This window comes from Lolium perenne, chromosome 4 (assembly GCF_019359855.2).
Source record: "Lolium perenne isolate Kyuss_39 chromosome 4, Kyuss_2.0, whole genome shotgun sequence".
Taxonomy (NCBI): Eukaryota; Viridiplantae; Streptophyta; class Magnoliopsida; order Poales; family Poaceae; genus Lolium; species Lolium perenne.
In genome coordinates this window covers 84,067,525-84,085,220 of record NC_067247.2, presented here as the reverse complement: position 1 = coordinate 84,085,220, position 17,696 = coordinate 84,067,525, and the positions used below count along the sequence as shown (strand labels likewise).

General features: G+C 45.8%; 1 protein-coding gene across 1 annotated transcript; it reads left to right on the top strand.

Moving 5' to 3' along the window:
• The first annotated feature begins 8,837 nt into the window (after positions 1-8,837).
• LOC127348478 (glutelin type-D 1-like) lies at positions 8,838-10,885 on the top strand. Its single transcript, XM_051374498.2, has 3 exons — positions 8,838-9,081; positions 9,727-10,456; positions 10,547-10,885. Exons 1-3 carry the CDS (start codon positions 8,886-8,888, stop codon positions 10,695-10,697), a joined length of 1,077 nt encoding a protein of 358 aa, XP_051230458.1. The 5' UTR covers positions 8,838-8,885; the 3' UTR covers positions 10,698-10,885.
• The last annotated feature ends 6,811 nt before the right edge of the window (positions 10,886-17,696 follow it).

Genomic DNA, 17,696 nt, shown 5'->3' with positions numbered 1-17,696 from the left:
ATCACCAAAAAAATTAAGGCAGATCGGTAGCGAGACAAAAAAAACTCTAATCAATATATCCTATAAATAATCACTCTCATCCACGGTTACAACGCATGAACAAGCCTTAGAGCATCTCCAGCCGCGTCCCCCAAAGCGGACCTCCAAGGGCGCCGGATATATCGTTTGGGGAGCATGTTTCCTTCGTGCCGCGCTTAGAGGACGTCGCTCCCCAGCCGCGTCCCCCAAACGCGCCCCCAAAACTTTAAAACACTGTATTTTATTTTATTAGATAGAAGAAAACTCTGTACTAATATTCAAATTGGTGCAACATAAACAAATTACATATAAAAACTTTGAAAAATAGAAACAAATTACATATAATTTTTTTAAACTACTCCTTCTTTGATGGCCCCGCCTCTTCGTCCTCGCAGTGGCGCTTCCTGCTCGTCACCTCTTCCGAAGAGGCGGTGTCGGTCGACGCGTTGGAGGAAGTTGTGTCCTCCTCGTCGTCAACGGTGCTCGTCGGCTGCGCCTTCGCCTTAGCCTTGGCCTTGGCCTTCGCTTCCGCCTCCGCCTTCGTCCACCTGGTAAAAATACATTTGTCAACATTCCAACCACCGTAAAGAACAGACCAGCCACTCATCTGTACATCTCGTGAAATGTCCCTTTCTAAGTGATTCGGCCCTACCCAAATCTCCAATCCATTGGATTTGCTGTCCATCTTCAATGCTTGCCAAACCATGGTCTTGCAGGCGATGGTAGACCTAGGCATCGATGCTCACGCATGGTCCACCGGTGAGGCCGCATGTCACCGTCCCTGATTTGGGAAGCTAGGAGACCGCAGCTGCGGCGCGCAGCTTGGCCTATGGCACCTGGAGCATCCGCTTTGCTGGCAGGTTGGTCAACAAAATCAACGGGGACAAGGTTATTGTTAACCTGTCAATTCTCCCCAAAGGTTTCTTTATAAAATTATCAGCAAGATTAACATCCAAATAACAATATTTCAAAGGTGGCAAGTCAAGCATATCATAAAGTTTCTTAGGCATAACAGAAATAGTTGCACCAAGATCACATAAAGCATTACAATCAAAATCATTGACCTTCATCTTAATGATGGGCTCCCAACCATCTTCTAACTTCCTAGGAATAGAAGCTTTAAGTTTTAATTCCTCTTCTCTAGCTTTAATGAGAGCATTTGTAATATGTTTTGTAAAGGCCAAGTTTATAGCACTAGCATTAGGACTTCTAGCAAGTTTTTGCAAGAACTTAATAACTTCAGAGATATGACGATTATCAAAATCAAAATCATTATGATCTAAAGCAATGGGACCATTGTCCCCAACATTTTGAAAATTTCAGCACTTTTATCACAAACAGTTTCTGCAGTTCCAGACAATTTTGCACGCTTTGTAGTAGAAGTAGAAATATTGCCAACACCAATTATTTTACCATTGATAGTAGGAGGTTTAGCAATATGTGAAGCATCAATACTGTATAAGAAATTGGTTGGGAAAATAGAGTAATTCAAATGCAACGCGTCCATGGAATTTAACATGTAGATGGAAAGTAAGTGAACAATTACCCACATGTGTTCCTCTTTATATATCTAGCCTCTTATATAATAGCATCTCCAGCCACGTCCCCAAAGCGTCCCCAAATGGCGCCGAATCGAGCATTTGAGGGACGTGTTTTCTTCATGCCGCATTTGGGAGACGTCGCTCCCCAGCCGCGTCTCCCAAAAAACGCCACCAAACAGAAATTCAAATAGTTACATTCAAAAGAGATCGTTCCTGTCAAAGTCGCCGCGATCGAAGTAGACGCGATGAAAGTACTAGACGCGCGATCATATTACAGACCGGTGGTGCAAGGTAATAAGACGTAAATTTGAAGAAGGGGTTGGGAGACGCCGATTGCGCATCCTGAGTCGACGTAGGCCCGTCGATCACGACGACCTCGTCGTGCTCTGCCCGGTGTGCCTGCTCCGTCGCAGAGGCAGATGCTGATGCCACTGACGCTGGTGTGCTAGCAGACGTTGTCGCAGATGGGTTTGCTGGTGTCGGCTCTTGCTCCGGGAGCGGGGTTGCTGCTGCCTCGGCCGCCGCCATTTTGGCTTCGATGTCGTTGAGGATCAGCGTTTGTAGAAGTTGTGTGTCGCCCGCGTCCAGGGAGACATTCCACCTGTCGACGCTGTCAGCATGGACATGTCCTCCTTGCGTTTCTTGAGCTCCATCTTCTTCTCTTGCCTCTTGAGAAGCACCGCCCACCTTTCGTCGGTCTTTTTGTCGCGTAAGAGCAGGGTCGAGGAGACCTCGGCGAGGCACTGCGTGATCGACGCCTGCGTCTTCTCGGTCGACACAGCTTCGGCCAAGCCGGCGTTGGCAGCCTTGTTGCCGATAAGGCGCCCTGCCGATGTCGCGAGCGGCGCATCCAGATCAATGACATATTTTCCCTTTGACAACGAATGACGCGTCAACCGCCCTTTCTCGTTCGTTTTGAGCTTGCTATAGCAATGCATCGTCGCGACTTCCGAGTGCCCTCGAAATCGTGCGAGTCCCTACAGCCAGTGAACGGGGCGTCGTCCGCACCAGGGCCTGGCTCGGGCTGGGGCACTTGGTCGTACGCCGGGGAGTAGAACACGGCGTTGGGGTTGAAGCTGCTTTGCGGCAGCGTATCCTCGTACCACAGCGACAAGCTTGGCGCCACGCACCCGGAAGTGGCATAGGGGCCGTCGTTGTAGAAGACGGGATGTCGATGGGGACAGCACACCCAGAATGTACGCTGGCCCCGACATACTCCATAGGCTCGCGTTGCTGGCCGCGACACGTGGTCAGCGCGTGGTGGTACGCACGCACCGCCACCGTCTTCTTCTGTAGCTGCGCCGCCCTCCGTCCCCTCCGCTACGCCATCGACAGCTTGCGGCGCAGGCAGTTTTGCTGCCACCACCGCCCGTCTTATCTGTGATGCCACCACTGACAACATCCTCGTTGCTATGCCCACAACATCGGTGGTCGCGTTTCCGCCACCATCGGTGCGTGCCCATCCGATTAAGGGTAATGTTGGCATTGTACCTACATGTTTGTGCTTAACTCTAGAAAGATGTACATTTTTCGTAGGAGGAAGTATCAGACTAGTGTTGTTAATTACCTTTGGTTGACTAGGTGAATGCATGCACATGTCGATTAGTTCTTGAACTGAATTTTGGTGAGACATGCCCATGAGTTAAAATAGGAGAGGCTATTTTATATCTTCTCACAAGGTCCTAGTGTAGATATAACATGTGTTTGCAAAATTTATTAAGTTAGAAATTATGTTTGACTAAAGAAAGCTCTTCCTTGCTCATTCGACATTTTGGATTTGTAGACTCTCTCTCTCTCTCTCTCTCTCTCTCTCTCTCTCTCTCTCTCTCTCTCTCTCTCTCTCTCTCTCTCTCTCTCTCTCTCTCTCTCTCCCTCTCTCTCTCTCTCTCTCTCTCCCTAAAAGGAGAAACACAATGCAACTATCTCTATTATATGCAAAAAGTAATATACCCCCCCTCCCCCTCATTTTGAAACCTTAGCCACATTGTAATTAATGGCCTAACTAATGTTATCTACGAAGTACAACATCATTCAGTTTTTCTCAGCCACATCTTGCCCTCTATATATTAAATATGGCACATGGCTTGAGGCTCCCCTCGCTTTATAACATCTTATTGTTCTATGGAATGTTGCTTACTACTTCTCAAAACTCTTGCCGAGCAATTGATAACTTCCCGAGAAATTCAATTAGGCACATGGGAGCATTTGCTCCCGCTACAGGAAAAAACATTTTGAAATGTTAAAAAAAATTCGAACAAAATTTTTCTCACTTATGTATCAACATTTTACGTGCGCACATCAAGTCTTGCGAAAACCGACATTTTTTGTGACTTGTTTGAAAAATACAAACAAAACGTCTCGTACCCAACTTTTTTTACAGAAAAATTGGTCTTTTTTACATATGACACTCAAAATGTCTGTTTTCTGTGGAACCAGTTTGTGAACGTGTAGAATTTCGAGATGTATCCACTAAATTTTGTGTTCAAATTTTCTCACTAAAACTTCATGTCATGTGGCTTCCATGCAGGTTTTAGCAATTGGGTAGTGGATTGTTGGCATACTTAGGGGCTGTTTGCAAGAGGAGTGTTACTTTATAAAGATATTTTTTTCTTAGTTTACATTCGAAATAGCCATCGAAGCTTGCACAATAAAAACTTTCGATCCAAACATGTCCTCTGTGTCTTGTTGCGTTACAGAAACATGTGATGACATTGACATGGGGACAAAACTGAGGCCGGGTAGATGATCCATAGTTTAGAAAAGACAAGGACATGAGTCAAGACCCTACCGTGTAGAACACTAGTGTATGGACACTATATGGTTAACTGGTTGTTGGATGACTCACTACGGGAGAACTGCGCTTTGCCGTGCAGCAGGAACGCACGGCAAAGGCCAAAATACGCTCGGCAAAACCTTTGCCGTGCGGGCTTGCACGGCAAAGACTGCTCGGCAATGAACCGCCCGGCAAAGCCGGCTTTGCCGTGCGCCACGCGAAGATGGCACGGCAAAGGCCTTTGCCGTGCGCACTGGCTTTGCCGTGAGCTGGGCCAGCGTTGCCGTGCGAATGTCGTTGCCGTGCGCCTTCAGTCTTTGCCGTGCGGCCGGCTTTGCCGTGTGCTCCACCCCCATCCCGCACGGCAAAGTCTCCTCTTTGCCGTGCGCTTCCCCTCCACCCCGCACGGCAAACATACTACAGCAGAACTGCCACAGCCGCGCAGTGCACAGCAGGGCAACCTTTGCCGTGTGTATGTGCCACCAAAACTTGCAAGTGGACCTAGGATATGTGCCAAAGTGTGTTGGAAGGTGTGATTCACCAAATGGTGCAAGGCATAGCTCCCATGTGTGGCATTCCTCTCTTTCGGGCGATAACACTTGGAAGATTCCTCGACTTGTAGGCTGAAGTGTCCCGCTGCGGGTATACCGGTGGCTATAGTGTGCCAAAGTGTGCCAAACCTAGCTTTCCATGTGTATATGGTCTAAACAAAACTAAACCTATGAAAAAGTACATTGGTGGAACCTCGCGCGGAGAAATCTAGGGGGGGGTAGACCGCCGGGCCCATATATAGACCGCCCTTTTGGGGGGGGGGGGGGGGGGGAAGACCTCCGGAGCACTTGAATCCCAGCCAAACTTTCATGTGGACCTAGAATATATTTGGAAGTGTCGTGTAAGGTGTAAAGCTGCAAGAAATTGCACCAAATATGTGGGGGCGATAACACTTAGCAGACACCGAACCCCCGTTAATTTGCTCCGAAACACTGATATGTTAGGGGGAGGGGTCGATGAAGATGTAGATTACTTGTTTTATCGGTATACAGATTGTATTAAGTAACACTAACAAATAGTCTACAAAAAGTAAAAACTAATTTTACAACAAATATAAGTATTAATATAAATATGAATACTACAAAAGAGGGGAAAGAAATGAAACTGTACTCTGTGCCGTGCAAAAACGCACGGCAAAGGGGTGGCCTGCACGGCAAAGCCGTCGTTGCCGTGCCTGCATCTTTGCCGTGCGCCTTCGTGGCCTCTTTGCCGTGGGGGGTTACTTTGCCGTGCGCCATCTGGCTGCTTTACCGTGCGGGGATGCTTTGCCGAGCGCCGAGCTGTATCTTTGCCGTGCGTCTTTTGTTTGCCGTGCGTCGTTCCGCTGCTGCACGGCAAAGCTGTCATTGCCGTGCGAGCGGCGCACGGCAAAGAACTGCCTCACGACAAAGGGTGGCAAAGGCACACGGCAAAGAGGCGCGCACGGCAGTGAGACTTTTTCCCGTAGTGACTGTATATTTCTTGCTTTATTTTTCAACCCACATGTGGGTCAATATTTGTACGCGTATTTCTTCATCATGTTTGTTGGAAGAAAAATAGGTACATGCTCACCAAGATTAGTTAGTAGTATAACATGCATATACTGGAATTTTGGTTGACAATATAGTCATTATTCCAATACCATCCGTCCAGGGAATTTAGCTTGTAGATGCAAAGTAAAATGTTACTCATGTGTGTTCCTTCTTATATACCTTGCCAATTATAAATTGGCCTAAGTAATTTACCTACCAAGTACAACAACATTCACTTTTTTTCAGCCATCTTTTGCTCTTATTTGGCTCAAAACTTGCCCTTAACATTTTTACACTGCAATTCTTATCCAAGGGTCACCTATTCTCTCAAATCTTGCCATATCTATATAGTAGTCTATGGAGTGCATGAAGCTGGCATCTTTATTTAAAATCGTTACGATATTAGCCACTTTTTCATTGAGATCCTAGGTGGGACACGTCTTGCGGTATAGGCATGTAGATGTTTTTTATACATAGGGGAAAATTCACTTCCTCGGAATGAGGGGTTTTGGGAAAACACGTGAAACCGGTGTACTCATTCATGGGACAAAACAATCTGTGATCTCTACCTGGTCCTCCATAGCCTTAGGAGTTCTTTCGTGAAGTGGTACTACACAGTGGAGTGTTTCTAGTTGGTTTAAAAGTGAAATTAGCACCAAATCTCGCATAAACATTCCATTCAATAGAAATATGTGTTTTACTCTCAGCTGGCATACACTAGAAAAGCTCACCGACTCAAGGAGTACCAACTCACTACAGGAATCTGCCAAGGGGTATGTCTACGCCGAGGGTATGTCTACGCCGAGGGGCTAGAGGGGCCGCTGCCATGGACCGGACGTACGCCGACGGCCCCGACATTTGGCCGTCGGCGTACGCCACGGCCGTCGGCGCAGCGAGCTATTCCTGTAGTGACTGATCAAAGACAAGGCAAAATTAGTTATGAGCGCACTACCTTGTACGCCCACCGTGTGGTATATGCAAATCAATGACTTTTCTCTCTCTCTCTCTCCTAAAATAAGTGTCTCAGCTTTTTCTAGACATAGATGTATTTACAACTAAAATATTTTTACATATATCCGTATCTAAACAAAACTTATTTTTAAATGGAGGTAGTAGATTGCACAAGTGTTGTCTCGTTCTCTCCTGGCAGTGCAATAACCGTATCAGGTTACATATGCATCAACAAGAATCATGCATGTATGATGGAAAATTCTCCAGTCAGGCAAATAAAACAGTGAAGCCGCCGGGAAGATACTCTCATAGCTTCGGTACTATCAAGCCTGGGTTTCTTGAATCTTCATGTGCATTATTCATCGATGGCACCTTTCATCTTCTTTCTTTCAGTTGCCAGGCCATGCCTTGCTGTAACCAACTTTATAACCATGCCAAAACTGAATCCAGACACTTGTGAGATGAGTAGCCAACTTAGTTCACATCATTGATTCTATCACTCGTCAAAATAACGGGCTATAGCCGATAGCCGGAACAATTTGTAAAGCTATGAAAGACTATAACCGGGCTATAGCACAGCTAAACCCATACATCCGATTCGCTAAATAATAATAAAAATTATATTTGGACAACATATAACATAACATAATTCATAGATGCATAACATAATAACATCTTCACATGAGAGATACACAGTATCAAGACATAGTTCAAATATAGTTAAATACATAATTCTGTCCAAATATTATAACATCATTAAGCAGTTTAGGATATAGTTTTGTCCATGAATTACATGGCAACAACAAGTTGAGATAACCAAAGACATGCATGCAATCAATCTGAGCCGGGAAGAGCTTGAGCACCTCGCCAACTCTGCACTCAGCAGCGCGGTGAAGAGCTTGATCACCTCCGGCAGCGAGGGAATCCAGGTTCAGCAGCGACATCGGTCAGGTTTAGCAACGAGGGCGCGCCGCCATGGTCGCTCTCTCCTACCCTGCCTAGTTTGCGCGCCGCCATGGTTAGCCTCGTGGGGATTTTGCCAAAGAAATGGGCCATGCTAAAATTTTGGAATTTCAGACCCATTGAAGGGGAAGTTATCCTCTATGGCTTTAAATTTTTTTAGTTTTCTTCTCTCTATTGTTTTTTGAAACAAAGTACTCTGTATTGTTCATGTGCTGAACTTCATAGTTGGAGGTAGCACAGCAGCAGCAGCAGCTACTCTCACCAGGTGCCTTTCGCCGTGCGATGGGCTAAACTGGGGCTAAATAGTCTTAGCCGGGCTATTAGTGGTTATTTTTATTTTAGCATTTGATAGCTGTACGTAGCCGCAGCCTCGTGAAAGGCTATAGTTGGGATATAACGGGCTATTTTAACCACATGATTCTATATGTTGCATTTGCTGCTCATTGATAACCGGCGGCAATGGAGTTGCTTGCTTCGATTGATTAGCTAGCGTTGAAACTGCAATAAAGTTTGGATCACTAGCCCCTTAGTCGTTTGACATGATATGCATCTTGTAGAAACCATCCGCTTGTAGAAACCATTACGTGTATAGCTGAGTAGAATTTAAATGCTGGCATTAGATCGGTACTCTATTTTTTTTCTTTGGCTGAAATGAAATTTGTACGTGAATAATATACAGTACGTGTGTCGGATCTAAAATTCGAGCTACGAGCTGAAACTTGCTTCTACTCCATGCATGATAGCAGAATTCTGAGTGGCAGGTGGTCAGGGATCAGCGCGCGGAGCCAGAGACGAAGAAGCGGCAGCGGCGGGTGGTTCGTTTTGCACTTTCTTCTTTTCTTGAAGAATACAGTAATTGCTTGTTCCATAATCATCTCGTAGATAGTTATTCCGTTGCCTAAACTTGCGATAAACTCATCTAATCCTAATCCAACGTGCATATCCAGCACATCGGCCTCCGGCTCCTGGTGGTTCGCTATATAACGAGGGGCCCGATCCCACCTCTCCTCATCACAACCTCCTCCTGCTCCCGTTGTTTCCCAAAAATCTTGGATACTCTTCTTTTCTCGTTTCGCAATGGCGGTTGATCTGACCCCAAGGCAGCCGAGCAAGGCGTACGGCGGCGATGGCGGCTCCTACTACGAGTGGAGCCCCGCGGAGCTGCCCATGCTCGGCGTCGCATCCATTGGCGCCGCCAAGCTCTCGCTCGCCGCTGGCGGCATGTCCCTCCCCAGCTACTCCGACTCCGCCAAGGTCGCCTACGTCCTCCAAGGTATCATTAAACAGCCAATCCGCTCCTGCCCTCTCTGTTGATCACCCATTGATTGTCTGGAATTTCCCTTCGGAGTGCGATCGATCCCAATTGTTGGATACTGTTTGTGCTTCTGTGTGGGACTCGAATTGTGTTTTGTTACGGCATGAAATCCGGATCGCAGGTACGCAACACTATTAGATTGAAACTGAACGGAGCTGCCGCTCTGCACAACATGATCGGCTCTGTCTCAAGTAGTAGTTGTCTTGTCTGCATGCACGATACGGTTTAGTTCTGAAATTGTTTAGTTTTCTGTCAGGTTATTTGTTTCGGCCAGATCAGATCGCGCTCATTAAAAATCAATGACAATATATGTTCGTAGCCAAATTATTTTGACAACAATTAGTATTGGGAGTAATACAATGAATTGTTCTGGATATTTATTTGATTAAATCTACTTGTTTAAAATGTTGTGGTGTTTTTGAAATCAACATATCTCTCAGCCTTTGCGTGATGTCACAACTTGGAATCATGTTTGCTCCTCCGATCAAAACACTAGAAGCAACCAGTACTGCTGTTACATTCGCTCTATTTTGTAGTTTCTGTAAATTTTTGTACTGGATTGTTGTTAACATGATACATCACTTATGATCCTTGGTTGATCAGGCAAGGGAACCTGTGGCATCGTCCTGCCTGAGGCCACAAAGGAGAAGGTGGTCGCCGTGAAGGAGGGCGACGCTCTGGCGCTCCCCTTTGGCGTACAAACCTGGTGGCACAACACCCCTGAGTCCGCAACTGAGCTCATCATCCTCTTCCTCGGTGACACCTCCAAGGGCCACAAGTCTGGCCAGTTCACCAACTTCCAGCTCACTGGCTCCAGCGGCATCTTCACTGGCTTCTCCACGGAGTTCGTTGGTCGCGCCTGGGACCTCAAGGACGCGGACGCTGCCAAGCTCGTCTCCACGCAGCCTGCTTCAGGCATCGTCAAGCTCGCCGCCGGTCAGAAGCTTCCGGAGCCAGTCCCTGAGGACCGAAAGGACATGGCGCTCAACTGCCTCGAGGCCAAGCTGGACGTGGACATCCCAAACGGTGGCCGCGTGGTGGTTCTCAACACCGTGAACCTGCCCCTGGTGAAGGAGGTCGGGCTGGGTGCCGATCTCGTTAGGATCGATGCCCACTCCATGTGCTCCCCAGGCTTCTCCTGCGACTCGGCGTACCAGGTGACCTACATTGTCCGTGGCAGTGGTCGGGTGCAGGTCGTCGGCCCTGATGGCAAGCGTGTTCTAGAGACCCGCATCGAGGGCGGCAGCCTCTTCATCGTGCCGCGCTTCCACGTCGTCTCCAAGATCGCTGATGCCTCCGGCATGGAGTGGTTCTCAATCATCACCACGCCCAAGTAAAAAGCGCAATCTGTTTGTTGGCATTGCATTGTATTGTCGTTTATCCACGTGGTGATCGTGCTGATGATGTTCTTGTGTTTGTCCAGCCCGATCTTCAGCCACTTGGCGGGGAAGACCTCGGTGTGGAAGGCCATCTCCCCGGAGGTGCTGGAGGCGGCGTTCAACACAACGCCCGAGATGGAGAAGCTGTTCCGGTCCAAGAGGCTCGACTCCGAGATCTTCTTCGCCCCCAACTAGGAAGCCATTCATTCATGCGTCGGCCATTCGTTTTAGGAAAAAATAAATATGTTTAGGAGATCGATTTCAGTTAAGCTAGCTTCTTGTGATTAGTTTGTAAACAGCGTGTGTGTGGCCGTCTAGAGTTCGAGCTGGTTTCAGAACTGATGAATGCAATTGATATATCGTTCGATGATGTTTCCATCTTAGTGGGTGAATTGTTTTTTCCAATGGTATTTATTCTCTAGCAGCTGTAAAATATTGGTGGTTTTTTTGACAAGTTCTTATGATTTTTTTTCTTTCTTGGACGTTTCTTATTTCCACTATTGGTTTCTTTGTGTGTTTATGATTTTACAGCTGTATCACACTGCCTATCAATGTTTTCTTGTTTTTTTCTATTTCATAGTTTCATTGCTTTCTTATGTAATCAAAACTTTTAATATAACATATGTATGGAGAATCAGCGTATTATGCAAGTGAAGTGTTTGGGTGGAAATCACTAGACATCGTACTTATGCACCAACTAGTACTATTACGGTATTGCCAAGTACTCTACCCAATTAGAATACGCACTTGCTGATTCCCTGTGCAGGTACAGTCAAACACGGGCGTGCGCGTAGCGATCTTACCAACCAATGCTTTACAAGTTAACGGGATACCATAAGCGAAGAACTGGTGTGAACCTTGAGAAACTTGTGCACTTACATGCACGTACACCTATGTGAATCCTTGATACGCGAGTATTCTAGATCAGTTCTGTAGTATATTCCTCGTAGCAGCAGCATATGGCATAAAACCACAGACAAGTACATGCGGCCATGTTTGACATGTTAGGCACGGGGACAAGCGTAGTTTCGAGGCCGACTGTTGTCCGTGTGAAGTTCAAACTTTGCTGCTGTGCTGCAGATGGTCTGCTCATGTCTTCTTTTCCGCGCGATTACCATGTCATTTCGCTCTCTACGCCCCTATAAATCCCCGCTGTTCGCCCGTCATTGTCACTCGTGCCTTCTAGCCTAGTGTCATCTTCACCTCCGGCGCACAAGAGAGCGGAAAGAACGAGCAGAGCCAGTGCAGTAGCCGACTGCCAGTAGGTACCTTGCAAAGAGATCTCACATTCTCACGTAGCTAGTGCCTCGCCCAAACCCTGCTGAGAAGATGGCACGGTCCTCGCTCGCTTTGCTCCTGGCACTTCTTCTCGCATGTGCTTTTATCCAAAGCTCCTACGGCTCCAGACCATCTCCGGGGGAGAAGTCTGTAGTCCTATCTCCGGTGCTCCACCCCGGCAGCGGCGAACCCCGCCACCGCGACGGGACGGCAGAAGTAAACGACGATGGTGCGACAACATTGGCGCCGCTGGTCGACGACGGTGGTGTAGAGTCCGTGCAGAAGAAGGGAGGGGCAGGGATGGTGCTGAGTTCGAAGCTGGCTCGCCGGAGTCTTGAAGAAGGTGCAGCGGGGGACTCGGCGGCCAAGTCGTCGTGCCGCTCCAACGACGCTAGCGTAACATGCCCCCCTCCAGCGCTGCACTAAGGAACGTCCGGCCGTGATGGCCGGGCCTACACGCGACACGCTAGTGTTTACAGTCCTCTCCTGGTCGATCCATCTGATTTATTTTCTTTTGTTAGCATTTCCGTTAATTAGTCGTCTATGACATGATGTGATCACCATAGCGTAAAGATGAAATTAAAGGACTCGTTGTGAATGTACATTGTTTCATGTACTTTGGTATGGATATGTCTTGAATTTTTTCGATAATGGGATATATGTCAATACAAATATAATATCAATTATATAAAAGCATTTCCAAGATGAGTCGAAAGTCTCTATGGCCACTAGGTTTCACAATACCCCGACTTAAAAAAAAAACTACTCCAAAACGATGCCCTCCAACAGGTAATAGTGCACAAACACCATCGTCGTCCGTTCTATCCAATATTTTTGAAACGAGGCAAAAGATTTGCCATTTTCATTAATAGAGAAGAAGTTTTAGAGTTTCATAACAAATGCCTAGGACAAGCCCTAGGACTTTAACAAGAGCCTACTCTCCCGGTATTACATTGCACAAATCCTTAGCGCCGGCCAAGCACCAAGCCCGGGCCTCATCTTTGATCTTGGCGATGATGACATTTGTGGCGGAATGATGGTGTCGGAAGATTCTAGCGTTGCGCTCCTTCCAAACTTCCCACGAGATTAGCATGAGCAAGGAAGCTAAGGCTCTCCTATGTTGCCCTCTTCGTAAGGCAATGTTGGACCACCACACATCGACATTTGGCTCACTTATCCAAGACTCCGGGGGGCAATCTTGAATACCACACCAAGCTAGGATCTCTTTCCACACCCGCAAGGTGAAGCGACATTTATACATGAGGTGGTCCGCCGTCTCTTGTACTTGGTTGCAAAGAGGGCATATGGTTAGATGGTTGGTGTTCACCCTAGAGAACTTTCAATCACCTCACAATACTTTTAAGAAAAATAACTATGGAGCAACCTTTGCTAGATACAACCAACAAAGATATGTCATATTTGTTAGCACAACGCAACATATCAATTTGAATCGGCCAAATATGTTATATACTCCCACCATTTCAAATCACACGGCAGTTTAATATGGTGCCAAATTAAGGTCCTCCTAGCTCCGGCAATGCATCTAACACCAGTGTAGCACACGTGGAGTTGTGTGCCGGACCGACAATTCACATTAGTTTTCATGTTCTTTTGTGTGGTCGCAGGTCAGATTCTTCCGACATATGATTATCATCTTTAGCCATGGTTGCGACTTTGACACGCTGGTTTTTTGAGGGGTTAGTGTAGCGATTTCTGGTCTATCTACAACAACTAGCTCTACAAGCAGACAATCTTTGCATAATTTCGATGTGCTGGTGGGGGGGGGGGGGGGGGGGATGACGACGAGGACAGCAGGATGCCTTAGGATATCTCTAGTGCTTTTAGTTGTCACTAGGGTGTCCAATAACATATTTATTATTTTTATTATTTCTGTGATAATTATTAATATATATTTTCAGATAGAAATATTCCCCCGATCACTCTGTGTTTCCTTGTTTGGTAAATGGTGACTGAGGCGTGGAAAGCAATATGGACTCCCCCAGCCACTGGGGACGTCCCTTTCCCAGAAGATACCGGCCAGCAAACATGTATTTTGGCCGCTAGCTGCCTATAGAAAGAAAACTAATACTCCTGCTAATTACTACGCGACACTCTGTCGGCTCTGACTGCTGAATATTGCTAGTACTACTAGCAGCACTTTTGACACCGTGTGCACATAGTCAAGCATATATACGGGCGTGTAAACAAAGTCCAAACTAAGCGGATCCTTACTATGCAAGTACCGTGGCAGTATATTCCTGGCAAGAAGCTGCCGTAGAAATTGTACACAGTAGTATTTATAAAGTAGAAATCCACCGACAAAGCACTGCATGCGCGTCTGATATGCTAGACACGGCCGGAGACACGAGTAGTTTCCTGGCAGACTGTTGTCCGTTTGAACTTTGAACTTCTTCAGAGTTTGAGTTGGACTGTTGTCCACGTACTTTACGTACAGGTACAGTGCTGGTATGCTCCTGTGTTTTTCGCCCACACTCACGCTAATTGGCAAGGCCTCGCATGCTCAGCTCGGTGAAAATTGCGCTGCACATTTTATTGCAATTGCCCTGCCATTTCCGTCGATCGAACGCCAGTCTGCAGACACCCTCCTATAAGTAGGACGTTTTGCTTTTGAATCTGCATTGTAACAGTTGTATTGTTCCTACTGTTGACAGATACTCGATCGTGTGGTATCTTTGCATCGCAAGAGAATAGAGCCTGTAGGACCTTCAAGCAAAGCTCGCCTAGGGACGTGCGCGCTGCCTTTATCGGGGAAAGAGGAGTAGTACTGCCTCCCGCCGAAACCCTTGATCAAATGGCACGGTGCTCGCGCGCTTTGCTCCCGTTGTTTCTTCTGGCATGCGCCCTCGTCCAGAACTCCTACGGCTCGAGGTCGCCGCCTGGGGAGCCACAGAAGCCTGAGGAGGTCCTCCTATCTCCGGTGGTTCATGGCGCCGCCGAGCCACTCCACGGCGACGACGGCACGCCCTCCACGGAGCAGGGCGTGACTGGTCACCGTGGAGCAGACGCTGATGGTGCTGTGGCGCCTTCGGCGCTGGGCGGGGATGGTGCTGGGCCGAAGCAGATGGGTGGGAGACCTATGGTGGTGCAGCGCGTGCAGATAACAACGGCGAGTTCGAAGCTGGCGCGCCGGGTTCTGCAGGGAGGCGCGACGGCGGACTCCACGGCCGGGTCGTCGTGCCGGTCCCACGACACTCGGGTGACATGCTCCCCTCCGGCGCTGCACTAAAGTACGGCCGTGATGGAGAATTGGAGATGACGTGCTACGTACCGCTTACTGCCGCTGGTAGTCCATTGATTTGATCATTCATTCATGAATCATCCTGTATGGTGTTATGTTTACATTTCCGTTGGTCGTTTAAATATCTAATTAACTTTGCTGCATAGATCAGTATGACATGATGTGATATTGCATAAGATGAAAAAAGATACTCCCTTAGATCGATAATAAATGCCGGAGGTTTAGTTCAAATTTAAGTTATTTGAAATTGAAACTCTGACACTAATTATGGATCGGGGGAATAGATTATTGTGAATGTAAGAAATTGTTATATATGGTGTACATATATTTGCCTATTTCAAGGTTTTAGCACTCTCCAGGAAACACATTCTGTGGAACAAAAAGAAACGTGCATTCCATCTCAATTTCTCCATAAACAGATGTCAAGCTAGTTGTGCATGTACCGGATTGATAAGGGTGTAGCTATCCTACAATATGTTGATGGTACTGTTTTTTTGCATTCGGCTTTCAGCATGATCTTGATCAAGCTGTTAATTTAAAATTTATTATGTATCTGTTTAAGATGATGTTTCATTTAAAGATAAACTATCTCAAGAGTGAGGTTATTACTATTGGTAGGATAACAATGTTTTGGGGTCATTTTATGCTGACATGTTTAATTGTGAAGTTGGGAAACTTCCTACCTTGAGGTTCCAAATTTGAAAAACATTGGGTGCCATTTTTTTTGGATGAAAAGTCAATTAAGAAACTTGATGAATGGATTTGTGACTCTCCTAATTTTGGTGCACGGCTCACTCTTTTGTATTCATGTTTGCCTAGGATTCCTTCTTATTATATATCTATCCTTTTACTCAATAAAACATTTATTGCAAAAATAGATAAATATAGGAGGAGATTCTTGTGGGCTGAAAAAAAGAAGAAAAAACCCTGTTACATGATTAAATGGAATAGAATGTGTAGATCAAGGAATAAAGGGGGCTTGGTGTTAAAGATCTTAGAGAACAAATCATCATACTCCTAAGTGGTGGTGGAAGTTTGAGACTCGGAATGGGCTTTGGCAGAAAATTGTGAAACAAAAATATCTCGCGAATATAGATATACCATTTTTTTTTTCTACAAACAGATATACTAATAATAAGATGGTATCAGTCACAGTCATGCACAAGCTCTGCAACAAATCTAATGAATAGAGCAAGTCTAGACTTCAAGGGTTCATACAACCGAAAAAATAAACAAGAAGATAGAAGAAACAAAAGATCGGGATATTCATTTCGGCTCACGGATGCATATGAACCCACTATGTGAAAACATATTTTAAAATATCAAAAAATACTGAAATAAAATTGTGTATGCACATCTGTACATTCTATATTGACACACAAGTTTTCGGGAAAAAAGGAATATTTTTTGTGTCACATGTAAAAAGACAAATTTTAATGTTCAAAACATGACTATTCACATGATATTTTTTATTTTTTATATAGACCACATAAAATATTTGTTTCCTCCGAAAACTTGTGTGCGAATATAGATGTCCGCAAAATTTTATCTCGGAAATTTTTAACATTTTTAAATATTATTTTTTCTATATTTTATATAATAGGTTCATATGCACCTATGTGACAAAACAGCACCTCCCAAAAGATCCAGCTGTAGCACTCAGAGATTCGCAACAGCCATAAAACCACTAGTGTTGCCGACACCCCAACTCGAAAATAGCTTCTAAAAAGCGGTGCTTCAACGAAGGTATTAGTGCACAAACATTGGGCGGCCCTAGCTGGCGCTCGCGCGCTAGGATTAAATCGAGCGATCGGTTTCGGACAACCCAATTTGGGAATAAAACCATAAAAACGCGTTTCCCTTTCGTGGTAATTGTGGACCACAGAGGTTACGTGCCTTAATTGATTTGCCTTCCGCTCGTGGCAATTCCCTTTCCGCTCGTGGCAATTCTCTTTCGTGGCAATTCCCTTTCCGCTCGTGACACAAGTTGGGTTGTCGTACGTTAATTTGCTTGCTGCACGTGGGCAATTCCCTTTACATGTTCACGTAGTAAAATATTAACTATTCCCTTATTCTCTTTTTGGGCTAGTGAAATTTTAGGGTTAAAAAAAAGGGAGGGGAGCAGCATAATCCACTTGCAAATGAAATGAACTACGACTTGCAACATGACAATTCCCTTCTTCCGCAATTCCCTTCTTGGTAACATAATAATGTAGGTGTTGGTTAAGCTTCCATATACATGTTGATAAAGACTGAATGGGAGTGTTGGTAACATATGGACTAAGGTGTTGATGAAGAGTTCATGGGAGGGTTGATAAGTAGAGTTGACAAACAAAAAGGACCACCTTTGTCTACAAAAAAAGAGAAATAAAAAGAAGGAGGTAACAAGAGAGTAGATGGGTTGGTAAAACATTGAGCCACCTATTGATGAAGAGTGCATCGGATGGTTGATAAGTAGGTTCCCTTGTTCCCTTAAAAAACAAAAAGGACCACCTTTGTGTACAGAAAAAGAAAAAAAGAAGGAGGTAACAAAAGAGTAGATGGGTTGGTAAAACATTGAGCCACCTATTGATGAAGAGTGCATGGGAGGGTTGATAAGTAGGTTCCCTTATTCCCTTAAAATACAAATAAGGACCACCTTTGTCTACAGAAAAAGA